The sequence below is a fragment of the Dichomitus squalens genome (genome assembly GCF_000275845.1).
Source record: "Dichomitus squalens LYAD-421 SS1 unplaced genomic scaffold DICSQscaffold_4, whole genome shotgun sequence".
In the NCBI taxonomy this organism is placed as follows: domain Eukaryota; kingdom Fungi; phylum Basidiomycota; class Agaricomycetes; order Polyporales; family Polyporaceae; genus Dichomitus; species Dichomitus squalens.
In genome coordinates, this window is record NW_006766886.1 from 1,099,249 (window position 1) to 1,124,824 (window position 25,576).

The 25,576-nt window shown below is 58.7% G+C and overlaps 7 protein-coding genes across 7 annotated transcripts; 4 read left to right on the forward strand and 3 right to left on the reverse strand.

The window, feature by feature from the left end:
* Positions 1 to 118: 118 nt before the first annotated feature.
* Positions 119 to 2,909, reverse strand: DICSQDRAFT_80493 (uncharacterized protein). The gene is made up of 7 exons (XM_007362528.1): positions 2,754 to 2,909; positions 2,264 to 2,674; positions 1,888 to 2,210; positions 1,788 to 1,822; positions 1,268 to 1,732; positions 489 to 1,196; positions 119 to 428 (listed from the first exon to the last, which is right to left on the reverse strand). The coding sequence occupies exons 2-6, from the start codon at positions 2,656 to 2,658 to the stop codon at positions 894 to 896; spliced, it is 1,521 nt and encodes a 506-aa protein (XP_007362590.1). The 5' UTR covers positions 2,659 to 2,674; positions 2,754 to 2,909; the 3' UTR covers positions 119 to 428; positions 489 to 893.
* Positions 2,910 to 3,281: 372 nt separating this feature from the next.
* Positions 3,282 to 6,044, forward strand: DICSQDRAFT_133509 (WD40 repeat-like protein). The gene is made up of 3 exons (XM_007362529.1): positions 3,282 to 4,114; positions 4,170 to 4,556; positions 4,609 to 6,044. The coding sequence occupies exons 2-3, from the start codon at positions 4,541 to 4,543 to the stop codon at positions 5,673 to 5,675; spliced, it is 1,083 nt and encodes a 360-aa protein (XP_007362591.1). The 5' UTR covers positions 3,282 to 4,114; positions 4,170 to 4,540; the 3' UTR covers positions 5,676 to 6,044.
* A 239-nt stretch (positions 6,045 to 6,283) lies between these two features.
* Positions 6,284 to 8,872, forward strand: DICSQDRAFT_159821 (amidohydrolase 2; the record flags this gene model as incomplete). Its single annotated transcript, XM_007362530.1, has 6 exons — positions 6,284 to 6,426; positions 6,491 to 6,506; positions 6,710 to 6,968; positions 7,004 to 7,250; positions 7,315 to 7,391; positions 7,452 to 8,872. The coding sequence occupies 6 exons, from the start codon at positions 6,284 to 6,286 to the stop codon at positions 7,739 to 7,741; spliced, it is 1,032 nt and encodes a 343-aa protein (XP_007362592.1). The 3' UTR covers positions 7,742 to 8,872.
* A 2,854-nt stretch (positions 8,873 to 11,726) lies between these two features.
* Positions 11,727 to 17,413, forward strand: DICSQDRAFT_33179 (uncharacterized protein; the record flags this gene model as incomplete). Its single annotated transcript, XM_007362531.1, has 2 exons — positions 11,727 to 12,259; positions 17,278 to 17,413. Coding segments are annotated over 2 exons (669 nt in total), but the record flags the coding sequence as incomplete, so codon positions are not given.
* Positions 17,414 to 17,483: 70 nt separating this feature from the next.
* DICSQDRAFT_15962 (uncharacterized protein) lies at positions 17,484 to 17,996 on the reverse strand (the record flags this gene model as incomplete). The annotated part of the gene is made up of 1 exon (XM_007362532.1): positions 17,484 to 17,996. A coding segment is annotated over one exon (513 nt), but the record flags the coding sequence as incomplete, so codon positions are not given.
* Positions 17,997 to 19,138: 1,142 nt separating this feature from the next.
* On the forward strand, positions 19,139 to 19,387 carry DICSQDRAFT_166954 (uncharacterized protein; the record flags this gene model as incomplete). The annotated part of the gene is made up of 2 exons (XM_007362533.1): positions 19,139 to 19,256; positions 19,320 to 19,387. The coding sequence occupies 2 exons, from the start codon at positions 19,139 to 19,141 to the stop codon at positions 19,385 to 19,387; spliced, it is 186 nt and encodes a 61-aa protein (XP_007362595.1).
* A 39-nt stretch (positions 19,388 to 19,426) lies between these two features.
* Positions 19,427 to 25,531, reverse strand: DICSQDRAFT_133514 (uncharacterized protein). Its single transcript, XM_007362534.1, has 31 exons — positions 25,300 to 25,531; positions 25,045 to 25,242; positions 24,792 to 24,927; positions 24,706 to 24,740; positions 24,534 to 24,649; positions 24,471 to 24,478; positions 24,391 to 24,421; positions 24,131 to 24,337; positions 24,058 to 24,075; positions 23,911 to 24,007; positions 23,686 to 23,859; positions 23,509 to 23,635; positions 23,379 to 23,454; positions 23,302 to 23,321; positions 23,037 to 23,249; positions 22,694 to 22,971; positions 22,547 to 22,637; positions 22,213 to 22,492; positions 21,993 to 22,155; positions 21,646 to 21,930; positions 21,387 to 21,591; positions 21,185 to 21,325; positions 21,107 to 21,127; positions 20,982 to 21,057; positions 20,858 to 20,928; positions 20,577 to 20,799; positions 20,477 to 20,500; positions 20,108 to 20,381; positions 19,924 to 20,047; positions 19,763 to 19,840; positions 19,427 to 19,656 (listed from the first exon to the last, which is right to left on the reverse strand). Exons 1-31 carry the CDS (start codon positions 25,397 to 25,399, stop codon positions 19,515 to 19,517), a joined length of 4,032 nt encoding a protein of 1,343 aa, XP_007362596.1. The 5' UTR covers positions 25,400 to 25,531; the 3' UTR covers positions 19,427 to 19,514.
* Between the last annotated feature and the right edge of the window lie 45 nt (positions 25,532 to 25,576).

Below are 25,576 nucleotides of genomic sequence, written 5' to 3' on the forward strand. Positions count from 1 at the left end.
TGGGAACGCCTGATAGACGCACTCCCGATCGTAGTAGCTTTCCGCCTTTCCGGGCTCCCCAAGCATATGTTTTTTACGTTCGTGCTCCTCCAGCCACTTGCAGCCTCTTTCCGCTGTTCGGAAACTCATCCTTGGCCCATCTCGTACCACATTGCATTTTGATTCAGATACAGGGAGGCACACATCTCGCCTTCTCCCCGACATGTGGACGCTGCGTGTCCCTTCGAGTGCCTTTGCTTCGTGCCAGGTTGTTTCCTCATGCCGATCCGAATCCTTGCACGCTATTCCGCGCGATCACATCGTGGATAGGCTCTGGGATCGGCCAACCTCCGTGGTTGTTCTTGCCCAACTCCCTGGCAACCAGCTGAGGAAACGGAGCATCTTCCCAACGAGTGCAACAGCTATCTAGGTAAGCTGCACTCGGGATGGGGTGCGTTGAAGCCGAACTTGTCAGCTATGGGGTTGTGCTGAACAAAGCAGTGCGACAGGCATACGCGTGTCGGTTCGCCCAGCTATGTGTTATCAGAGGCTATCGGGGAGAGGACGTAAAAATGTGCAGAAGGTGCAACTTGACGTGTTTACTGGCCATACGACCCTCCACCTATCGATCCCTCGCGTACACTGCATCTGCGCTTAACAGTCGACTTCTACACAAATGGGGCACGAGTCACCAACGTTCGCTGATTGAGTTCGTGAGAGGGGCTAACATGGAGGATCGCGTACAAGATGTGCTACACTAGCATAAGACTATGTAGGTACGATTACTCTGATCGTAAGGTTCTGTCTATATATGTCAGCGTGAGTAAGGAGGTGAGCTATAGGTGTCTAGTGGGAGTCCACTATTATCAACGAGACGTAATCTAAGGGTTGCTGCTGGCAAATGCCGGCTCGTTCTAAGCAGTCCATATAACACGGTGGCCGAGGTCGGCAAAGCACAGCTCGTCGGTTCTCCATCCACGCTCATGGAGAGCTTGCTTGAATGCGGAGAAGTCTTGTTGTGCCTGCACGCGAGTTTCCGACAACACTGTCCGCAACGAGGGCGTTGGGCATGATGCGTCGCGAGAAAGCAAGCTGCGAACCGATGCCGCATGTAAAATCGATTGAAGCATATCGTCGGTCGTCGCGTCCGGGTGGAAGAGCACAGATATAAGCGGGCCTCGTGGCGAATCACAAGGGAGCAGGAGGTAGCGGTCGTCCTGGACAGATGACACGGGTGTGAGCTTCGTCTTCGAAGTCGTGCCTATGTCGTACATGACTGCGGACTCACCTGGAACACTTGAGAGCACACCTGCCACGTGGATCGATCCACATCCGAGCTTGTATTCAGCGCATCCCCGACCCGAGGGGCGAGCGTGAGCCAGCGATCGCCATTATTCTTGTAAAATTCGCCAAAGAGGCCCGTCGCATGTTCTCTGTCCAAGTCTTTCTGAGACCCGACCACACCGTCATTCACGTACGTCTGGGCGAGGTGACTGATCCTGGGGAGAGTGAGCAGCTCAAAGGTGGCTACTCGCATCATGTAGGCCGTCATCGTCAAATGGAGGGGGACGGCCGCGAAGAATATGGCGTAAAGGTACGCGGGAGCGTGCGAGAAGGTCAACAAGCTGATGCCGGCGGCATAGCCAGCCAGCTGGGCTACTGACGCCTGCGACTCGTCCTTGGCTGCGACATCGCCGTCGTTCCCTTGCATAGAGAAGTAGCGTATGAACTTGATGTGCGTCGTGGACCAAATCTAATGGGAATGGGTCAACAGGATGTGCGCGTTGTCGGTAAGGTTGTGGCCGCACCGCGTTGCCTACGAGCTTGAAGATGTTTCCACCAGCTAATCAAAACCCTAAGTATCTTCTCCCGAGCTTGTGTCAGCTCTTGAATAATATTCCCACTCACCGGCGCAGAGCAGAAAGTTCAAAGGCGATGGTGCTATCAGCACGGTGGCAATTTGCAGACCGCTTCCCAGGCACCCAAGGACCTCCCCAAAGAGAGTGAACGTCTTTGGATGGCTATCGAAGTATGTGGAAAAGTGCCGGATGAAGAACAACTTCGCAACCTCTCCCGCACCGTCCTTGATAATCCATTGCACTGCGACCGCTCCAAACACGCTGCCCTCTGCAGACATGCCCACAGATGTAAGGAGGGCTTGGTTGCACAGGACAGACGTGATAGTGGCCATGGTGGTCTCCAGAGCTTGAAGGGTATGGAAAGACGCGTACCTAGCCACACGCTCGTCACCCGTGAAAGTAAACGGAGAAGACCGGGCACTCACGAGCTGTGTACCGACTGGGGGTAATTCGTCGGCAGAAACATCTGTCGCAGCCACGAGGATATCCTACCTGTGACTGAGTTTCTCCCCGACACAGCGACGTTCCCTTCTGTGGCCTCTGGGGACGCGGTATCCCTCCACTCCTTCCGGATGCCCGAACGCCCATCTGACCACGAGATGTGGCATTCTCGACCCCCTACGCGTTCGACAGCAAACGGACGCGTTTCATAAGTCCGTTCGCAATTTCTGGCGTACGGACTAGCTACCGAAGACTCTTGCCTAGTGTGTTCGCGAGGAGCTCTGCTAGAGAGCTTCCGGAGGGAGAACAGGGAAGACCGGAACGCGTGGCCAGGACCATGCAAGCGCGGCAGAGTCCGCGTGAATATTGGTGTACGCATTGAATGCGAGAGTGTTCTACATATCGCAGACAATGCGAAACATGCACGTCTCGTCATGACCTCAGTTGGCTGAAGCATAAGTCCGTGGCACTCACACCAAACTCCGAGTCCGGGTGGGCAGTGTCCTGGGCAGCGACCACAGCGCCAAGACAGATAGTAGATTGATTACGTGTAGCAGACTCAATAAGTCATATCCGTCTAGGAGTAAATGCGAAGGGGAGAAGAAGCTTGTGTTAGGCTGCACGGAGTCGTCGACAGCAGCCTTGGCGCAAGACGAGAAAACTTGTATCAAGTCCGACACTACCAAGGCGCCCAGCAACATGGCCGAGCCGGCCCGGCAGCCCAACTGGTCAGATATAGGCGCCTATGCACGTCCGCAACCGCCCTTTCTTCGAGGCTTTCATGGCGATTATATGCTTGTTCACTGTTCAAGCTCAGGCTCAGTATGTGATTGAATGTGAGTGCAGAAAATCGTTGTACTGGATCTACACGGTACTCGCGGATTGACATCACGCACGTTCGTCTCGGCACATCAAGAGGAATTGACAGATAGACTGCGGTGGCAGTTGGATGCCGTTACTGCTGTCCGGCCTTCCTACTAAGACGATGAGACCAGCTTTAGCGATCACTGTGGCCATCCTCGTCTCCCATGGACGACTCGATCGACTCCCGTTCAGATACAACTTCAGGCCCGTCTGCCATGTCTCTTGCGCTCCCCTGGGAGGTCATCGAGAGGATCGTCGATCATTCATTCGGCTTTACGGCCACGCTGTGCAACTTCACTCTCACTTGCCGCCAGCTCTATCCCCGTAGCATGCACAATCTCTACGGCCATGTCATCCTCGAAAGTAGGGACAAGCTCTTCGCTCTCTGCAACGTCCTTCAAGCCAAGCCCAAACTGCAAATCCTCGTTCGAGCCGTTGCGGTGCCCCTGGAAGAGTTCTCTCCCGTCCCGCTGTTGTCCATCCTACCTCGTCTCTATCGAGTCACGTTCCCTGACGGCAACAGGTACCACGATCTGAGTTCCGACGTTGCAATTCACAACTCCACTCTCCTGTTCTGTCATCTGTATGGCAGCGGTATCAGGAGCCTGACTATCGAGTTCGTGCGGTTCTCAACGTGCAGCGCGTTTCTCCGGTTGCTCTCGGCATTCGTCAGCATCGAAGACCTGACATGCCGCAATATAGCTGTCGGCCTAGGGATCGACGCTGACTCACAACTGGTCCGGGTGCAGCACCGCTTGTCCCGGCAGCTGCGCCTGAGGGCACTGACAGTGAGGCGGACTATGGTCCTCTCTGCACTGGCTGCAGTCTTCCTTACGCGTCGTGGATTCATTTCCCACAGATTGGCGGGCGCACGGATTGGCGGGTGGCTGGCGCCTTGTTCACAATAGCTCAGCCGACCGTCATCAGCCTACATTTGTGTCTTAGACTCGAGCTTGAGGACGATGGTCAAGGTCTGTAAACCAATCCATCACATCCAAATCAAATTCCTCACGTCATCCACATTAGAGCTGCTGTTCATACCGCCTCAGCTTTCGGACTGGCCCCGTCTTCACTCCGTAACACTGCAGATCTACGTCGAAGCTGAGGCGCTTCGAGGTGCAGCTCAGATTTTGCGTTCTTTCCGGTCGACAGCGGTTAGAGAAATCACGGTGGACTTGGGCTTCCGCCGCGACGTCGGGTCATTGTATCGGCAATGTCGTCAGCCCACGAATATGGAGCTGTTGGCCGAACTGGAGAGAACCATCCTCAAGTACCCTGCATATAAGGTGTCGTTGTCAGCTGTTGGGACTTGCACCCTACACGCCCGGAAGCATATCTCTTGGAGGGAAGAACTCGGACACTGTTTTCCTGCATTGCGCCAACATGGCCTACCGACGATGCGATTCGATTCCTGTGGGTTGTACTGCGGAATGCTCTGAAAACACAATACTCACCAGTTCTCCAGCGAGCAGACCCGGCCACGATGCTGTTGTCACCGCCCTAGTCGCTTCCAAGGATGGTCAATGGGTCGCGACTGCGTCTCACGATTCCACCATCATACTCTGGGACGGCCACTTTGCACATATCTCCCGGGAATGGATCGCGCATGACGGTCACGTCAATGATCTCGCGTTCTCACCGGATAGTCGGTACGTGGCGTCTGCCGGTGCGGATGGAAAGGTTGGAATCTGGCACGTTACCGGGCAACCACGTCGAGTCACCACGCTGGAAGGACATCCTCAGGCGCCTTCGGTCATCACGTGCGCGTGGTCTCCTAACGGCGCTACCATCGCATCCCGATACTACGACGGCGTTGTCTGCATTTTCGACGGTCGTTCATTCGAACAGCTCCTCCTCCTCGACCAATTGCGCAACGACTCTCCTCTCGGCCGACGGCTGAGATACTCTCCTGACAGTCGTTGGCTCCTGGTGGACGGTAACGAGGACTGCGGCATGTGGGATGTCACCTCGGGCGCATACAAGGCGCTCGACGTCAAAGCCGGGAACCAAGACATCGATTATGTTGGATGGGCAGCTTCATTCGATTCTACGGGCGTCCGAGTCGCCATCGGATATTACTCGGGGGCCTTCCGTATCTTCGACGTAGCAACCGCAAAGGAGCTCTTGTTCTGGAGGGCGTACGCAGACGGTATCGGGATCACATCGGGCGTCTCGTTCTCGCCGGACAACCGGCTGGTGCTCTCCTGTTCGGTGGACAAGACGGTGAAGATATGGGATGCACAGACGGGGGCTATGCTCCAGTCGCTCCAGGGACATGAGGGTACGGGCTTCCAGACGTGCTTCTCTCCGTGCGGGAGGTACGTGGCGTCGGGATCTTGGGACGGGACTGTGCGATTGTGGAGGACGAGCGATGGATCGTGCTTAGCCACGCTGAACCCGGACCACGGCTCTGTGAGTCAAGTCGCATTCTCTCGGATCCCCGGTGGCGTAAGACTATGGTTTGCAACGGAGAAGGGCATTGTTTTGAGTCATCACCTACGTGATATCATTCCAGAGGAGTACACCTCGTAGGCCGTATCTCTCGTTCTCGCAATGATACGTTGGAATTCAATTCCTCGTCTCAGACACGCTTAGGACAGCCGTCTTTCCCAGATTCCTCATCAATAGCTGTCCCCATGCGAAGCACATGTCATTGACACTGCCAGGGTTACGTACGCTAGTCCGGTACATCCTACTGATCTATATGCCCACAACTCTCTGTTACCTTGCTGGTACCTACTGACCATTGCGTTGTGTCAACTGGGGAACCGCGTGCTGTCTCCAGACGGCCGAGGACCACGGGTTGAGGAATGCTAGGAATCCCTGGCGGACATTCGGATTCCCGCAAGTGCACACCATCGACAGCCTGGCGTTCATGAAGCGCTTCTCGCGTCTGTCTCGTGGCCAAGCCACCCGCCCGCAGTGTTCCACCCAGTGGCGACCAAGGGTTGCGGTGAGAACAAATGTCCACAATCGCACCGTGAGCACCGAAGTCAACGTGATTTATATGTGGACGCGGGATTCTCTATTCCCGGCACCCGCACGCCGCACCTCAACGTCTGCGCAAATTTAGGACGACGATGCATAAGTAGACGAGAGGGTACGTACAGTCGTCCAGCAGCTGTCGTTACACCTCGAAGATGGCGCGGCACGTCAGTCTCTTATTGCTGTCCAGTCTCCTCGTCTCCCACACGGCATATGGACGTGTGTGGAACGACACCGGCGTCGGGAGTATCATATTCGAGGAGGCATGGACGGTACCTGAGCTCATACACCAGGCTGAGTGAGTGGCCCCTGAAAGACTGACCGCTTGATCCCGAGAGTAGCTGAACGCTTTCCATAGCCAGACTGTCCCGCCAGTTGGTACGGCCGCCGGACGTGCTTTGCTACATATGACCTAACGCCCTCGCGTGCTCCAGGCCAGACAAATGCCGATCTCGAAGCCAATCTCCTAGACGTACACAATCAGCGTCTGGCTCACATGGACGCGACCGGCGTCGACTTCGCACGTCTTCCTCGCCTCCGACTCATGTCTCACACCTACCGACTAACCAATCGCCCCGTAGATGGTCCTGTCGTGCGCGTCCCCCTGCATCCAAGGTATCCAAGACGCGGCGAACGCCTCGGCGATGGCCACGTCCGTGAACGACCAGCTCGCCAGCCAGATCTCGAACAACACCGTCCGCTTCGGCGCGTTCGCCGCGCTCGCGATGCACGACCCCGCCGCGGCCGCGCAGGAGCTCAACCGCACCGTGACCGAGCTCGGCTTCCTCGGGGCGCTGCTCAACGACTACCAGCAGGCGGGCACGCCCGACAACGGCATGTGTCCTCCTCTCCTTCTTCCGCGGCGCCGCTGCTAGTGCTCGTGCTGACGCGCTTGGGTTCGGGGACAGAGACCTTCATCTTCTACGACCAGCCCGAGTTCGACGTGTTCTGGCAGATGGCCGTGGACCTCGACGTGCCCGTGTACCTGCACCCACGCACGAACCCGGACCCGGTGGAGACGCTGCTCTACGCGCACGCGCCGTTCCTGATCGGCGCGACGCAGGAGTTCGCGGTCACGCTGTCGACGCACATCCTCGGGCTCTGCACGAACGGCGTGTTCGAGTGCGTTTCGTTGCGTACTGTCCGTTGCGAGCCGGGGGCTAACACGTTGTCCTCCCGACCGAAGCCGCTTCCCGAACCTGACCGTCATCGTGGGCCACCTCGGCGAGCGCATCCCGTCCGACCTCTTCCGCATCAACGACCGTACGTCGTCGATCCGCGTCCGTCGCGCCCGGCGCTGTCAGTGCTGACCCCCCGTCGCAGAGCTGACGCGCCAAGTGGCCGTGGGCATGCCGATGCAGAAGAACGTGACGTTCTACTTCCAGCACAACATCCTCGAGACGACGTCGGGCAACTTCGCGCCGGACCTCGTCCGGTTCCACGCGCAGCAGATCGGGCTCGACCGCATCCTGTACTCGGTCGACTACCCGTACGTCGCGATGGAGCAGGGCGCGGCGTTCCTCGCCAACGACGTGCCGGCGTTCTTGAACGACACGGAGGCCCTCGCGCTCATGCGCGGGCGCGCGATCGAGGTGCTGAAACTGAACGACTGAGCGGGGGTTGGGATGGGATGGGGCGGTCTGGTAATAGTCCGTGGGCGAGAAGGTGGCGAGGACGGTACGCACCGAGGGATGGGGTCCGCCTCGGGGACGACACAGTACGGGCGGTAGGGTTTGTGTGTTACCTGGGGTACACATCAGTGCGGTAGCCTGGCCATTCGGCTTGCAGGTTGCAGCTTTCAACAGCAGGTTTGGCGCTGATACGAGAATCAACAACATATTATGGATCAGCTGTCCTCAATTTGGAGGGCCCTCAGGGTGTCGGGCGCGTTGTCCTAGTGTCAGGGTAGAGCTGCTACGCTGATGCTAAGGTTCAATACGGCAGTGATTCCCAGGCGATTCCATAGCGATTCGAGGCAGCGGTTCGGTGTCGCTCTCGCACCCGCCGTGCCGGACAGCGCCGCTGAACTTTGCTCGCTGAGCGCGATCAACGCTGCCCGGACGTGAAGATTCGAGCCGAGCTGCCCGAGAAGCGAACGAGCCCGTCGAAGCGACCCACCGATGAAGGCGGGACTGTTCCTTATCGTAATAAAACATCCCCTTCTGACCATCCATACAAAACCTGCACCTACTTGATTCGTGTGAGGAGAGAAATCTCCCTTTTGTCCCCTGTAAATCTGTCTTCAAGTCCGCCACTCGAATGCCATGTGCCGAAAGCAAGGTCGTCCACAAAGTCTCTTAAAGACCCGTGTGATGTCAGCGCGGGATCGCTGGCCCGAATCGCTGGCGGCATCGCCTCGGAATCGCTACTGTGTTTTCTCCTACTTGCCATAGGGCTCCAATTAGAGTGCATGACGAGTTTGCTGTGGACTTGGGTAGCAGAGAGTAAGAGACAGGGTAAGCAGGAAGCAGATCACAGTATGAAATGTAGACGGGGTACTGACGATCCTCCGCCACAGCGAAGGCTGCAAACGCCCTTTCCAACAGGAGCTTCCGAGGACCGCACCAAACTCATAACATCACGCCCGAATTTACGACACTCAGGAGCTGGACCGAGCAGCGTGCTCCATGACGTGAACTCAGGCGTGACGACCGTAGTACGACAGCCCAAGACGGAGACTGGAGCCGAGCATCCAACGTCAAACCCGCTACCGAACGCACGACGAGCGTGTGTCGGACATGTACACCCGTACGTCACGCTTCCCATCGTTGCTGCCCGTAGAGCAGGTGGCCGAGCTACGCGCGCGCGATGCCCCCAGCAGGCCGCGACCGCGCAACCCAATCCCCCTTCCCGATACAGGCCGGTTCCGCCGGCGAGGCGCGCACGTTCGACGCAGTACAAGGATTCCCCCAACGGCTTCTCGCTCGAGGGAAACCGTTGCGAGAAGCGCATGCTTCTCTTCGGAGATGAGTCAGGTCGAGTGCGCTCCGCACGGCCGCTGCTCTTCCCGGAGCGGCTCTGTTCGGGAACGTCCTTGGCGTGCTCTGCGCTGCGGCCGACAAGGCGTGGACGCAAGTATAAGCGACTCGCCGCGACCCGGCGCCGAGCCTGAGATCTCCCGCTGCTGTAGGATTCCTTCGGCGAACGAGATGTGGCGCCGGGTGTGGATATGCGCAGGAGGCCCACCGTGGAAGCGGAGAACGCGTAACGGATGTGCGGCCTCGCCGCAGACCAGAGATCTGCCAGGTAGGCGCGTTCGCGAGGTGCCACGGTATGGTTTCTTGGACTATGACGGCTCTGGGAATGGGTCCAAGGGATCGGCTAGCGGGCTAGAGTGCGATCTGCGAACGCTGCCTCTAAGTGACTGATGACGCCCTGAGGACGTGGATGCCCACCTTGGCTTGGGTTATGTTATGTAAGTCCAAGCAGTCGAATCATACGGAGCGTGGGACGGCGGAGAGTCGGCGGTGCCTTCGTCGATGCGGTTGCGCGGACGTTCATACAACATCACACCGCATGTAGCTGCTTCCGGACTGGAATGGAACGGGTCGAGGGTCTGGCGCGTCTTCGAGGATAGTCGATTCGACGACCGCGCGAAGCGGCGGAAGGCGTCCCAAGCGTGAGACTGTCGCGGATCTGCGGTGGTCCAGGCATATGTCGCTCGCTATGGACCACATGCGGTGAGAGGCTGGTCAAATCTACAACCTCGGCTGGTGATAGCGCACCGCAGAGGACAGGGAGCAGGGAAGACAGAGTGGTCTCGCAGGGGGAGAAGCGGACGGCAAGCACGGTGGGACGTACGTAGCGGTGCGCAGGGTAAGGACCATCCATCAGTGCGCATGTCCAGAGGGAGATCGACCTGAGACACGGCCGGTTTTCCACATTCGGCGGATGCCAGCACCGCGGGGCGCCCGGTAGGTTTGACCACGCGAGCTTGTGGGAGGCTGAGGAGGCAGCGGACGGGAGCTATGCATTGTATGTAGAAGGACTGCGCTAATAGCCAGGTGGAGAAATAAAGACGGAGGGTGGCTAACGATCAGTGGCAGGAGAATGCGGGGTGCCGAGGATTGTTGTCGCGGCGGATGGCGGGCGTCTTGGCGCGGGGGGCTGATCGCGGAGAGACGCGCGAAGCTTGCTGCTTGACACAGCTCGCGATGGAAAGCATATGCGACTCGGTCCAGCACGGGCAGCCCTCCCATACGTATTTATTCAATCAGGGCCCTGCTTCATGGCGCGTCACCGACTGCCCACGCCCTGTCTTCTCGAAACCGCGCTCAGGCTTCGCGCGACGTACCCGACGGCGTACTCGCCTAGCCCATCCTTCTCCGATCCTTCGCCCCCGCCTCGCCCGTCCGACATACCACCTGACTGCACCCTCACCTCGTCCCTGGCCTTATAGATTCTTCCCCCGGCTGCGAAGCCCGGACTCTTTCTCTCCCCCTCCTCCCACTCCTCGTCGGTGAACCATGGCGAAGCAGTCCGCACGCTCCAGATTCTTCAGCGTGGGCAGGAGCAAAGCCAGTCCCGCACGTACTGCGAGCACACGCCGTGCCAGCATACGCAGGAGTGTCATCCGTTCCGGGGCACCACCGCTCGACCTTGCTTTCTCGTACGCCGAACACCCGGGGGCAGATGGGAAAGGCCTGCTCCTGGCGATGCCCGAGGGTGATGGTCCCAGGTCAGTAAAGTAATAGCCCACGCATATATCCGCAAGCAACGCTCTTCCGAAGTTCTGCCACCCAGGCCCATGGCTAAATCATGGGTCTTTTCGTTACCCAAACAGGGAGGTCGGGGGTTCTACCTAGCCTGGCCCATGTGCTCCACATTCGCACTGTCATCCTATGCCTATAGTGCGCCCAGGAACTCGTCGGCAGCACTCACTTGCTTCCTGACCACCACTAGGGCATGTCCGTCGTATCGCGCATACGTCCCCACCTGCCCGTCTCCCACGCAGCTTTGACTAACACTCTACCCATTTTACGTATCTTCAAGTGCACCTACGCGTGATTCGCTGCAATCTGCTGGCAAAGCAGCATCTACAGTCATGAAGGACTCACCGTTACCCGCATTACCCGAGGACGCAGCCTCCTCTTCACGAATAGGGTATGTGTGTAAATTGTCTTGATGCGACGTTCACATTCCCTCCCAACCCCGGATGATGCGCCATCAAGGATCATCCGACGCGTTACCCCGCAGTGCACTCTCCAGTCATATTTACAGATGCTGATCTCTGGTTGTGTCCAGCGCGGCTTCGCCCCACACCTTGCAGCACGGACGTCCACCACAGCCGTCCACCAGCTCAAGAACGCCGCAGGCCCGCTCACAACGGGCGCCTCAGCACAGGTGTGTGTGTTCTGCAAGCTAGTCCCGATCTCCGTTCCACAAAGCAAGGCCAGCTCGTCTGGACCGCAATCCGCGCCAGCGCGGGGCCGATCGTGGTCCGCATCCGATCACGTCTTGGAGCGTGCTCGTGCTCGTGCCCACGCTCCGCCCCGCTTCGCGACCACCTTCATATTCGCACACCTTGCGGTATATACCCCTCCAGAGTCTAGCCCGGTGCTCACTCGTTACCTCCTCTCACGCAGCGCGACCATGCCTCCTCCTCCTCCCTCAGCGCCGCCCCAGCAGCAGCAGCAACAACAACAACAAAACATCTTCCGCCGAATCACGTCCAGGTTCCGCTCCCCGCACGCGCCCAGTCAGCCGCCCCCGCAGCCATCCGCGCAACACCCGCAAGCGCGGCCACGCCCCCCACGCAACAGCACCACCGCGGACCCGCCACAGCGCAAGAGCACGCTCCTGCGCGTCGTGCACATGCCCCCGATGCCCAGGGCGCCCGTGCCCGCCGCGCCCCCGAACGACTTCACGTCCCTGGAGCAGCGCCAGGCCGCGCTGCGTGCGCGCGGGCTCGTCCCCGCCGCCTCGCGCCGGTTCCGCGACGCCGACGGGTACATGATGCCGCTCAGCGAGCAGGAGGCGGAGATCGATAGGCGGTTCACGATCGTCGTCCCCGGGGACGAGAGCGGGGAGGGCGAGAGTGAGAGCGAGGCGACGCGCATCAGGGAGGCGTGGCTCGCGAAGCAGGCGGAGGGGGGTGCGCCGGGCTTGGGCAGGGAGGGCGCCGAGTCCGAGTCCGAGCCTGAGCCTGAAGCGCCGCCGCCCCGGAAGAGCGACGCGCTGGAGCGCGCGAGCAGGGACGGGACGATTGGGGAGCGGTCGCCGCGCCGCGCGACGTTCGTCACCGTCGATGTCGACGCGCCGGCGCTGTCGCCCAATGTCGGCGATTTCGGGGCCCGCGTCGCAAGCCCGGTCTCGGCGACCGTCGAGGACGTCGACTTCCACACCGCGCCCAGCTCGCCTGGTCGCCCGGACGACGGGTTCCGTCCCCCGTTCTCCGCTGCGAATGACGGAAAGCTTCGCCAGCAGCCTTCTCCGCCCTCTTCACCCTCCCGTCGCTGTCCTCCCGCTTCTACGTCTACGTCACCTGCGCATCGCTCTGCCCCTAAACCGACATCCACTCCCACAAGAGAGGAGCGCGACCCACCGGGCAGCCCCTCAGCGCACTCGGAAAAAGTCTCTCTCTGGTTACGTACCTCTGTCGACACGCCCACGCCCCTTTCCCTGTCCGGTTCTGCTGCCGGCCTCAGCGCATCCCCACGCACCTCGCTAGCGAGCGAACATCACGCGCCGCAGTCGCCCTCGAAGACGTCTGCGAACGGCGGCTCGGGCACGCTGCGCGCGCGCAAGGAGAAGCCGCCGCCGATCATCGTCACGCACTCGCAGGACGGGAAGTCGGCCTCGCAAGCGCAGGCGATCGCCGTCGCGATTGCCGCGGCCGCGACGTCAGACTCGGAAGCGAGCACCTCCTCCACGTCGGATCACGGCCGCCCGTCGCTCCCAGGCAAGCTCGTAAATGGGAACGGGGACGGCAGCGCGCGCGGGCGCGCCGCAGTCGCGCCGCGGCTCGCGCACGCCCAGAGCTCGAGCACCCGGACGACGACGGCCACGGTCCCCGCGCTGTCGCCGACGCGCACCGTGTCGTCGTCCGGGGCGGAGTCGGCGCTCCCGACGCCGACGACGACGTCGCACGCGCACGCGGCGCTCGTGCGCGACGCGTCGATCTCGCGCGGCTCGACATCGCATTCGTCGGACAACGGGCACGACACGGGCATGGTCCCCGCACGCCCTCGACGCGGCACGGGCCTGGGGCTGCTCAGTACCGGCGGCTGCCAGGGCAAGGCACCTGGCGCGACGACGATCGCTGCCCCTGTCATCATGGAGGAGTTCAGCGAGACGGAGGCGTCGTCGGAAGAGGGCGAGTTTGGCGTGATGAACGTGCCCGCGAACGCCGCCGCTTCTGTTGCTGCTGCTTCTCCTGTGCCTGCCGCCGCCGTAAGGCCGCGCTTTTCACAGGAGGGCGTCGCGGTGCCTCGGCCTCCGCGCTCGCAGACGGCGGAGCAGGCACAAGAGAAGGCGGAGGGGCGCAAGTCGTTCAGCCTGTTCGGCAAGAAGTCGCTGGAGGTGAGTCTCGCCCGCTATTTCGTGCCCCGATTATGAGGGTCGAACTCAATTGTCGTAAAATCGTAGATCCCCAGGGATACGCGCACGTCGTCGTCGATGCTGAACTTGCGGAGGGCGTTCACGTCCTCGACGAAGCCCCGGCCGAAGTCTACGGTGGATCCGGTCGTCGTCCCGGACTCGATGGGCGTACGCAGGAAGCGATCGAAGATGCTCGACACGTCCGCCGCGCCGAGCGCGTTTCCTCGTGGGACATTGCCCCCGCGGCAGGCGGTCGCGCCGACCATGCACAGCCATGGGACGATCGTCCACCAGGCGCACTTCATCGAAGACGACGAGAGCAGGAGATTGAGCGAGATGGCGTTCCTCACGTGATGGAATCAACCTTTCGAATTTCTGCCTTGGTTTTCCTCGGGACTCCCTTGCATGTTTTGCTTTGCTGTCTAGTCCGCTCCCGTTCACTAATAGTATCGTCATCTGCATACCACTTCGTCACCTCACATTGCTTATTCTACGCATCTCTCTCGCATCACGCTCTCTTCTGCTCCGCTGTTGACATTTAAGCTCATCTTCACGCTCGTTTAGCCTTACTTGCCCTTCTGCCACCCGACTGTTGTCCTGGGTACGCCTTCTTCTGCTTGGCGCTGTCCATGAAGACTCGACCCTGGTCGAAGCTCCGTCTCGGCCTCAAGCTATACATTTACCATAACTGTCGGGCTGTCGGTGACATACGATACGTATTATGTATAGTGTCGCAGGACGTATGTATCGCTCTCACAGCTGACCTCACGCTCCTTACATTACATCCCCCTTAGGTGCTTTTCTGGCTCCGTAGTAATCCGCGCAAAACGTCTCGTGGCATGTATCATAAGCATACCTTTGCGACAAGTATAGGTCGTATATCAGAGTACCACAGCATCCACTCTACCTGGTTGCGTGTCTCGTGCACCCGTGAGACTCGAGTTGAGCGGACATCAGCACAATGTCGGGGTCGTCGGCTGTTCAATGCGCATAACCATCTTGACTTGCGCCACGATGACACTTGTCTCCCATAGCGGGCTACGTCGTTCGTTGCCGGTGTGGAGTAGATTCACTTGGGACGGGCTCGGCACTCTTATCTCGAGGATAGCGCGGGCAACGCATGGCTTCCGGCCGACGCCGTGGGACCACAGAACTGGAGAAACCGCCCCATCCCTAGGCGTGTTCAATTCTTGTCGCTCGCTCATTTCCTCGCGCGCCTACCGGGCGTCTGCCTACCTGGATTCAAGGTCAGATCAAGCGCCTGTAGCACAGCCGCACAGGCAGCGGTGCAGCGAGATCGACGTTTTCGTCCTACTATGCTAGGTTTGTTATGCCCAGAAAATCTGTCCAGAAAGTGGATGGAGACGTCGGCAGATCGTGATAGACTTGTTGACCGAGAATAATTGTACACAATGCGCCCAAATCGGAACCAGATTCGGCACGACACGGTTCACTGGCCACCTGGGGTTGCCACTGTAAGCCTGATGGCAATTGGACTCAAAACCTTGCGGGACGACTCCGCGTCTCGAGTCATGGAGCTCTCTATCTTTCAAATCGTTAAGCTTTCGTGTCGCTCCTCAGTCCCAGCTCGCGACGCTCATGCGGTCGTGTTGCACCCGCTGCCTGCGCACCTCTGCTCGCTGTGCTACAGGCGCTTGATCTGACCTTGAATCCAGGTAGGCAGACGCCCGGTAGGCGCGCGAGGAAATGAGCGAGCGACAAGGATTGAACACGCCTCCTCTCATGCCAGATAACGTTCGTCAGCATCGCGGACCACCCTATTCGGACACCCAGGGGGACAGAAGATAGGTTGCGCTGTGTCCAGGGCGATCGCGGAGTGTCTGCCATCACAATCCAGGGATTCCAGGTTCCAAAGAAGAGCCGGATTGCCTCAGCGAGCTTGGAGAAATGGAAAATATACAATCACGACGCAGCCCTGCAGCATGCAGACTGACGTTGTTAACGGATCGGTTATACATCTTACCAAGTCAGTACCGTACTCGTGACCGGCGTCCGAGCGTCCTGTCGTTCTTGCGCAATTAGGCCTGACTTGACCGTGACCCCCGAGAGGAGATGTAGACGTGCCGGTATGCAGGTCGAGCAAACTTGAAGGCCTTCCGCTCTTGCCACGCAGCCTCAGGATGTGAGTACACGGCACTCTCCGGAGTCCAGACGCATCGAAACGGCCAACACGAACTCAATCTGGTTCCCGAGAACGTGTTCATGTCAACTGGCTAATCGAAGACTGCGAGTACTAAGTAATCAGTACTTGGACGCACTGCTTCCAAGACCCCGTTCGATGAAGAACAAGTAGGCTAAGTCACGGTCTAGCCTTCCCTGGAAATCAATGAGTGATTACGGTGTTTCGACTGGCAAGTCTCTTGCAAGCCAGATCCTATGTATACCGACGTTACCGCACGGAGCTCCAGCTGCTGGTCCTAACACTGGACGACACATTGTCCCGAAGACCAGGTGCAAAGGTGCCCACGGAGATACGGAGAAAAGTTCGGGTCTGCCCGTGAACCCAGCAACGTCGGCGTCGTTCACGCGCACTGCGAGTACGCGCGATGCTATCTTGCCAGAAATGCGGAGTGCGCCGGGGTTGGAGGATATTAATCCGACGACCGCGCCTTTATATACGGAACTCTACTGGATATCACGTAGTGCCACCCGAACAGAATGCAAGAAGTCCAGGGAACTTGGAGTTAGATCGACGGATGCGAAGGTCAAGGGCCGGCTTGGGACAAGAAAATTGATGGAAAGATGCCTATGCACATGTACGAGAGGATGGGGGTGAGAGAGGGTCCTTGACGGGGGGGAAATTACGGGTATGGATGTAGCGTAATGTAAGCCTCAGGGCGAAAGTCCAATGCAACATGCGATGGTGGTATAAAAGAGGGGACGTGCCGTGATATCGACACAGGACGACGAGAACGATACCGGCGTTGGGTATGCGGGATGCGATGGAAACATGGAAACATGCTGAGCTAGGCTGATACGAGGACAACTCACGACAGGATGGATATGATACACATAGCGGAGACAAAAAAGGGTTGAGGGAACGAGCGTGGGTCGGCGACAAGGCTACATCCCGATGCAGCTTATTTTCTCGGCGGCTTGCGGAGGAAGGCGGAAGAGGCGTCTGGCAATGCGCTGGCCGCACCATTGGACCTGTAGAGCTGCGTCTCGCCTCGAGGTACGCAGCCCCGGGGTAGGCTTCTTCCACCGTGGCCGAACCTCCAAGTCTTGAGGTTTGGCATAGTCGAACCTATAGACACATCGCGTGGAAGGGCGAGTGACGAGAATCGATAGCTTGCATTAGATGTAATGACACGGGAACGACAATGATGATAGCATGCGCACAACATCCAGTCCAACGACCCAGTCCAGTCCGAATTGAATGAACGACGAACGAAGGTGAACGAAGTGAGGGTGGGCGAGCAGGCGAGCAGGACAGGCCACCCACTCGCCCAGCGCGTACGCGTGTGCCGAGCTCTGCAGCAGCCCGGCTTTGACCTCAACCCCAGCTCGGGCGTGATAGGGTCCCTTGTGCGGGCCTCGCGTACATGGGCATGCCCGGCCGCGACGCGTCACCCGGAGCATGCGCAAGACCAAGCCTGGCATGCGTCCAAGACAGCCCACCCTCCGCGCCGGCTCTGCCTCCGCACTACAGTCCGACGCAGTCTAGAAAGACAGCCTTCACTCCTCCACCGCCAATGCGCACCCGCGCTCAGTCCCCAACACCCCACCGTGCATGGTCCAGCCACCACTCCGCACCACACACACGCCCGATCGCCTTTCCGGCAATCAGTACTGTGGCCCGGGGCCGTACGCCATCTGTGGCCCGGGCGACATGCGACCTGCCTGGGGGATAGGGGCAGGGGATGCGCGGCCGGGCACTGCGGCGTAGTTCGCACTGAGGCTCTGCTGCGGTCCGGGGCTTACGCGCCCGTCGTAGCCGTACGCCATCTGGGGGCCTGGCGAACGTGTGCGGTTGATCTGCGTCATGGGTATCGACTCGACAGGTGCGACGGCAGCAGCAGTCGCGTACGGGTCGTTGTCGTAGTACACCTGGCTCGGGTCGTCGCGGTACGGCATGTTCGGGTTGAGGTGCGGCAGGGGAGGGACGGCGTAAGGGTCGCTACGGTTGCTGTACAGGTCAACCGAGGACGCCGCGGCAGAGGGTGCGATACTGCCAGCGCGTGAACTGGGACGGGCGAGGTTGACTTCCGACGAGGTCTCGAAACCAGCACCACCGGTACGGTTGGTGGGGAGCGCGTGCGTGGTCTCCTCACCGTGAGCGTTGAGCTCCGGCCACTTGATCGCTTCGTCTGGGAGCAGATGCAGATTAGCATGAAGATCCATACTCAAGAGATACGGAAGCTTCGGTTATGCAGTCGCTAGGGCTACACGAACCCTAGCTTGGGGTTTGGGGAACGACGAATGCTTCATGTGAAAGCTATACTGCGGTCATACTCTACCGCGCTGCGAACACCGTCGAGTAGAACAGCCGATACCGGTGCACACTCCACGATGCATAGCAGCATGGGCGCGTAATGACATCGCTAACGAGAGGATGGGGACGGAGAAGAGAGATGAGAGCACTCACTGTCGAAGTCATCGTCCGTAAATCGCTTGCGAGTGAACTTCCAAACAACGAAGGTAATGAGACCAATCAACGCCACTCCTCCCGACACAGACAGACCAATGATGGTCGATTTGCTGATACCCGATGACTTCGCACCGGACGTGTCGGCACCTGCGGTAGCGCTACCTGTTGAGCTGCTGCCTGTCGAGGAACCCGAAGGGGTAGAAGTGACCACAACGGTGATCACGGCACCATTGGAGCCCGTAACTACTGTGCTAGAGAGAGAGGGAGAGGGAGGGGGCGAGGTTAGCTGCGTGGGCGTCCCAATCGGGCTAGAAGTGTTGCTCGTGTTGGAGGTGTTGCTGGTGGGGGAGGCCGTAGCGGTGTTGGTGTTGGTGTTAGTGTTGGTGTCGGTGTTGGTGTTTGTGTTGGTGTCGGTATTCGTGTTAGTATTGGTATTCGTGTTGGTGTTGGTGTCGGTATTCGTGTTGGTATTCGTGTTGGTGCCTGTATTGGTGCCCGTACCCGTACCGGTTGCCGTGTTGGTGTTGGTATTGGTAGCGGTGTTCGTGTTCGTGTCTGTCCCTGTACTGCCGCCCAATGTAGGGAAAATTCCCTGGCGAGCTACCAGCGTTGGCGGAGGGGTGGGTGTGGGGAAGGCAAGTGCATGGTCTTGTCGTGCGGCAGCGGAGGACGCAAAGATGACTGCATTGACAGAGAGAAGGAGGAGACACCGGGCAAGGGAACGCGAGGTCAACATGGGGAAGCGGGACAACCAGGGAATAGGAAGAGACGATGAAGAGGAATTATACCAGCCGGCGGTGTACTAGATAATAAGGAGGGCGGCCTCGTGGCGAAGAGTCGTAGAAAAACGTCGTCTACGATGGGCGCGATGCGCGGTGGGGGCGAAGGACAGAAGGCCTTGTGCGACGTTGGAAATGCGGAGGACGAGGGAAGGAGCGCGGACGATGGCGGCACAGGACAGACGGAACCCCAAGGCGGTGAGCCAGCTCTCCCATCACGTGCAGCTGCCACGGCGACTGATATTTATCCTCCTCCTCCAGCCTTTAGCGCTCCCCGGGTCCTCCCCGTCCAGCTCGGCCTCGACGTTCACCTCTCCCGCTCATCATGATGGTGATGGTACTCGTACAATGCGGCCATCAATTAGGGACTTGACTACTCTATGTACATGTATTGATGTCCGACATCTGGGTCGAGCCTCGAGCGTAGCTTACAAGCAATTGTACAGCATCCGGACCTCAGTCCAGCGATCGACGTCCAAGCAGCATCGTGATCTCTCGTCTCTCCTGCAACCACTCAGGGAAGTTCACCTCGGCTGTCTTGCCCTCCCGTATTTCAATCAGGTAATTCGCGAAAACGATCAGCGTGCCATAGCGGTACCTGAACAGAATGCCGCGCCACAGTCGTCACCGGCGCAGGTCAGCAATCAGTCACTGCAACACGCCAACAGGAGGCGCAGACGGTCAGCGTGAGGATTAGGACATACAGGTAGTTCACGCCGATGTCCATCAACTTGCGCTGCTTTGCGCTCCCTTTCTCGCAGGCGGACGTCTTCAGTTTATAGCTAAATAGGGATTCAGGTCAACGTCAGCATCGAACACTTTCACACCCACGGAGAACGATACATCATGGAAATGCGGTACATACTCGTATATCGCCTTGCGGAGATTCTGGACGTCTTGCATCTGGTCGATAGCTCGGTCCGTCAAGCGTTTCGCGAGCTTGCCGTGTGAGAGCACGCTAACGAGCTGCAAAATCACTTTGTATTCGCCTGTCAACAAGTCAGCACTGAGTCTGACAGCAGCAGGGGCCGAAGCGAAGCAACGTCTACCTTGGAGGTACGCCTCCTCCTCAGACGGCCCGTCGATCGAGTCGTACTGTCCCAACCCATTAGCCTGCTCCTCCGTCTGAAGGTTCTCCTCCCGTTCGTGCTCCCACATCATTGTCGTCGCGATCAAGCACGCCGTGACCATGCCGCTCGTCGTGCGGCCACGGCCCATCTGGCAATTGAAGACGAAGTCCGCCGCGTGGCCGCTCTGCAGCCCTGTGCGCACCCGTGTTAGGAGTTGCGACAGCGCGCCCGGTAGCGGGGCCTGCTCGTCCGTCTGCGCGGAATGGCAACAACAACATCAGCGTTCAGATCTTGGGGGCCAGACCCGCGGGCCGAGACACATCACGCATGAGAGCGAGAGACACGCACCACAGCCACTCGACCGTAGTCGACCTGCCGAGGTCCGAGGACGGCGGCGTCAGTCCAACGATGTTCACGAGGAGAGTCTCAAATGGGGATGATGACAGACCTTGTAGCCGTCCTTGACCATCAGGTCGTATACGTCGCGCGGCGTCATGATGTCCTTGTCCTCGACCTGCTCCCAGATCGGGATGATCGAGAACACCCCCGGTCGCTCCTCGACCTCGTCGTGCAGCAAGATGCGTCCCTCGCCCGCGCGCACTTCGCGAATCACGTCGCGCTTGAGGTTCTCTTCCATCGTTTCGACGACCGCGGTCGTCACGCCAGTCGCCCTGCATCACGCTACTCCGTGAGCAGAGGAATGGGCCATGTAGCCGGGATACCACTCACTCTACATTCTCCAGAGGCTTGTCGATCAGCCGAAGGACGTGCGGGCGGCCGGCGACGTAGATGACAGGTTCCTGAAGGATTGGTTAACACGTCGAGTAATGCCTATCAGGTTTCCGCGCCTCACCTCTCGTAATGAAGTCCAGTACACCCAGTTGTTGCCTTCTGGATGTGCGTTCACCCTCTGCAACGCGCGCCTCAATCTGAGACATGATCAATATGGCTCCCGATATCCGTATTAACGACACATACCCGTCCACTGTCGGCATACCGCTGCCGTCCTCAAGCGTCATCATCTCCGGTCAAGGTTTCTTTCAATTTTTAACGCACCTGCCGCACACCCACTTATTGTCGTTTCCGGTGACGAAGTCGAACCGGTCAGCGCCGTCCGCCCCTGGGGAGGGAACGGATGTCGATACAAGGCGTAACGTCAAGGGTACGCGTCGGAAATTGGGCGCCCCCTCGATTCGTCTAGGCGTGGAGGTGTCAGAGTCACGATATGCCTGAATGGACCGAAGCGTCGGAGACGTACTCCGGGAGGCTCATCTTCTGCAAATTCGAGAAGAAGTCGCTCTTGAGGATGGTCGATGCGGAGAGGATGCTGCCGGAGCGATTCGCGACGACCTGCTGAACCTCGTCTGGGCGCGCGACACCGCCGTCCTGTACGTTGACGCGCTCGAGAGGCTTGAGCGTGTTGAGGTCTTCGGCGAGCAATTCCTTTTCAAACGTCTTGATCACTGAGACCTCATGTAAACCGCCGATTGTCTGAAAATCCGAGAGGTTGCACATACCAGGCCGGTCCTTGACGAACGACTCGAATGACTCATGCGTCTCCATCGTATCCGGCTCCGTCGACTGCAAGTAGGCCTGGAAGATGATGAGCTCGAAATACCGACGCAGGTTCTGCATCGCCTTGTGCGCGTGTTGTCGCCTCTGCTGCTCGTCCGACGCCTGCTCGGCGCGCGCCCTCGCGTCCTCGATCGAGTCGCGGAGGTTCAGGACCCCGGAGCATTGGTCGATGGCGTCGTCTACGGCCTGCTTCACCATGGGGCCCTTGCGGATGACGCGGAGTAGGTCTGCGAAGAAAGAGATCAGGGTCTGGCATCGAAAGCAAGCTAAAGGGACCTGTGCTGCGCACTGTTGATGATTTGGTATGAGTGACGCTGTGAATGGTGTGGGAAGACGTCCGTAGTAGGGTTGGTAGACGACGCAGGCACTGTCCGCTGCAGCGGGCCAGGAGTAGATGGGTCCCTCAAGCGGGTCGCCCTCGCCAGCCATTGCTGGATGAGCAACAAAATGACCTGTGAGACCAGAAGTTCATCAATATACTGTAGGATCGACGCAATTCTGTCGCATACCGAAGTCAGAGTGCTCCTTCCACGGCCGAGCTGGCAGTTGAGAATTATCGGTGCCCCAGTTGCGTTGCTCCGGATCATGACTTCAATGAGCTCGCTCAGGTCACTGAAATCCGGAGGGCGCTCCGCTGTGATGGGTATCCGCGCGTAGCTGAGCTCCAGATGTTCCGCAACATGTTTGCGTTCCGCCATGACGTCCTTGAGGACGAGGACATTGTCGGGGTTGACCTCCTCCCAAATCGGGATGACGGATCCGTCTGGGGTCTCGGTGTGCAGGAGCAGCCTGTCATAGGAGATTGATTAGTGAAGCCCCAGGTAGCAAAAATGGGACGCTCGCCTTCCGCCGAAGGCATGCACCTCGTTCACGACGTCATCGCGAAGGCGCTCTTCGAGGACTTCGAGACGCGAGGCAGATATACCGCCATAATCTACATCGAGAAGTCAATACAACAACGATGTGGATTGCCACCAGAAAGATACTGACCCTTCATGTTGCGTAACGAGAACCGCTCTCGCCTCAAGCAATATGGCGCCCCGTTGATATACACAAGCGGCTCCTCGCGGAGCGTGAGCCATACGACGCGCGTCGCCTCCGGGTGCGCCTCATGCACGCGGCGCACGACCTCATCGATGGCCTCCGACGTAGGCTGTCCAAGCGCATAGATGTTCGTCCCAGGGATGTTGCGGAAGTTGATCGCACCTCGGACCCCATGCGGGACGTTCGACGAGCGGCTGAGCCATTGGTCGGATTTGAGGAGCGTTCTGCTCGGGCGTAAAGAATGTGAGTATCATGTCAGACAAGAGGCGCGTAAAGCTCGAAGACTTACCCTTCACGGAGGATGATGCCGCTGCGGTTCTTGACGACATGGTCAGAGTATTCGTCCCCGAGGATCTGGCCGCCCGCTACCACAACATCGTTCTGCTGCCCCGGGAGCAGGGCATGGCGGTCGGCCCCGGATTTGGACAGCGAGGAGAGGTCATTGATCGGGGCAAAGACGTTCAGTCTTGAGCCGTGCGACTTCCGCAAAAATACAATTTGACTGGACACAACTTTGAGGATTGGGAAATCATATCGCAGGCGTGTACACTCACTTCCAGATCTCCGTCCTTGCCTACACCGTCAATAGCGTCAAAGAACGTGCCAAGCAGGGTGCGTAGTAAGCCCTTACCTTCAGCCAATCGGCAAAGGTTTGTCCGAAGTCGTCCTGCATCTCCACATAATTCGCGAAAGCGATCGCAAAGAAGCTGCAGAGGAATCTCAGCAAGCACTGACAGGACCGCGTGGCACACGACGCTCACTATTTCTCGAGCGATTTCACGGCTCTATTCAGGAAGCCGTCGCGCTCCTTGTCGTCCACGGCCGTCGTGAGCGAGTATCGCACACGGTTGATGAAAATCTCTTCTCTCAGGTTCACGACATGGTCGCCTAGCGTCAAGTTAGCGCGTAGAGCCCAATACATGGGTTAAGACACGCACAAACGTCGATAACCTTGTCAACAAGCTTTTTCGACTTGATGCCATGGTCCAAACATCCGAGTAAGCTCAAGATCACCCCATAGTTGCCCATGTGCGCCTTGCGGAGCGCCTCGAGGAGGGATGGCTGGGAGAGCAGCAGCTCTATCGCGGACTGCGAGTTCTTCGTATCCAGTACTGCAAGCTACGGTGAGTAGTAGACTCCAGGCGACGGGCGTTGATACCCACATTGCTGAAGAATGTACGTAATGCGGAGCAATGAACGGTTTATGCCCTGCTGTGCGCTCGCCTGTTCGAGTGACTGCAGGATCTTCGCATTCGCCGGCTGCTATGAGTCAGTATCATGTCGCCTGATGACCCGGGTGCCTAGCTTACTGGGGACATTCCGGAGGGCTGGCCGTGATGCAACATCAGTAGTCTCCACAACGCACGAGCAACAGGCACTGACCGTGCTCATGCCCGACCTCGAACCGACGGATCTCGCGCTATACGGGTCCTCCAAGCCCCGATCAATCAGCTGCTTTCTCCGAACGAGACAGGCAGCGACCATGGCGAAGGTTGTTCGGACGGCTCCCATGCCACAGTTGAACACGAGCGCGGTGGACAACGGGTCGGTCTCATTGATGACCCTGAGATATGCATCCAAGTAGCTGTCCTGCGAACGCTCAGTACGATACACGTCCGGAACATGCCCTTCAGGATGCGCACCTCGATTGGCCGTTCTGGAGAAATGGGTATACTGTGGGGCGGTCAGCATAGGCTGAGCTTGGGCATGCGGCACATCATACCGATGATACTAAACGAGAGGGTAAGCGGCTGTCATCATCAGAGGGCTTGTCAAGGGGACGTACCTCGACGTTCCATCCATCCTTCCGCATATTCTCCATCAGTTCGCGCTGTGTCCTCACATTGTTCGCATCCACGGCAGTCCATGTAGGGAGGATGGCGCCCTCTCCCGAATCAGAGGCTATGGCGCAAGATTTGAAAACTGGGGTTGGTGTGACGAAGGCGAAGGCGTCTTACCGATTTCGTTGTGCGTAAGGACCAGACCTCCGAATCTGACTCTCCCTGTTACATTTGACACGACTATGTCTGCACGCAGCACTTACTTCGCAGCCTCAGAGAGGATGTCGGTCTTTAGCCGAAGCTCAATGGCTTCAAGGTTCTCGGCACGGTCAGACAGCTTCAACGTTCTCCTTGGTTCCGAAGCGTCCCTGAGGACGAACGGACGTCCGGATATGTACACTTGAAGAGAGACATATATTAACTTAGGCTCTTGGCTCACGTCCGCATCCGCGCGTGCATCCCTCGTCCCCGTCCGCCTTTCGCCCGCACCAGCGACAAGAGTACTCAGGCACGTACCTATTGGCTCTTCACGCGTGCAGAACCATACCACGTGCGTGGGATTGGAGATGTTCGGACGACAGCGTAGGACCGACAAGATAGCTCGAAGGCCTTGCGTGCGTGGTTGCGCGACACCGTAGACATTGAGGTTGCCCTGCCTGGGTGCGCGGAAGTTGGGCGCGCCATGGACGTTAATGTCAAGGTCAAGGGCTCGGCCTAGATTCGTCCATCAAACGTTCAGCCCACATCCCGTGATCAGATTCAGCAGCGCACCAGAAGGGTAGTGATCTGTCTTCAAGATGAAGCCGCGCGACAGGACGCTGCCCGAGCGCGTCTTCACGATGGATGGCCCAGAGCGCTGCAGTTGCGGCATGAGGTCGAGCGGGGGGTTCTCTGGAAAGTCAGCAGCGGCTCCCCCTTCGAGCACCGAGCTGCTGAGTAGTCTCCGACGCAAATCGTTCTCGACCGGCCGCCGTATCGCGAGAGCCTCGGAAGCACTCCCTTGCCCCTGGGGGGGTGCAGATAGCGAGCGCGAGACCGTCATGGCCCC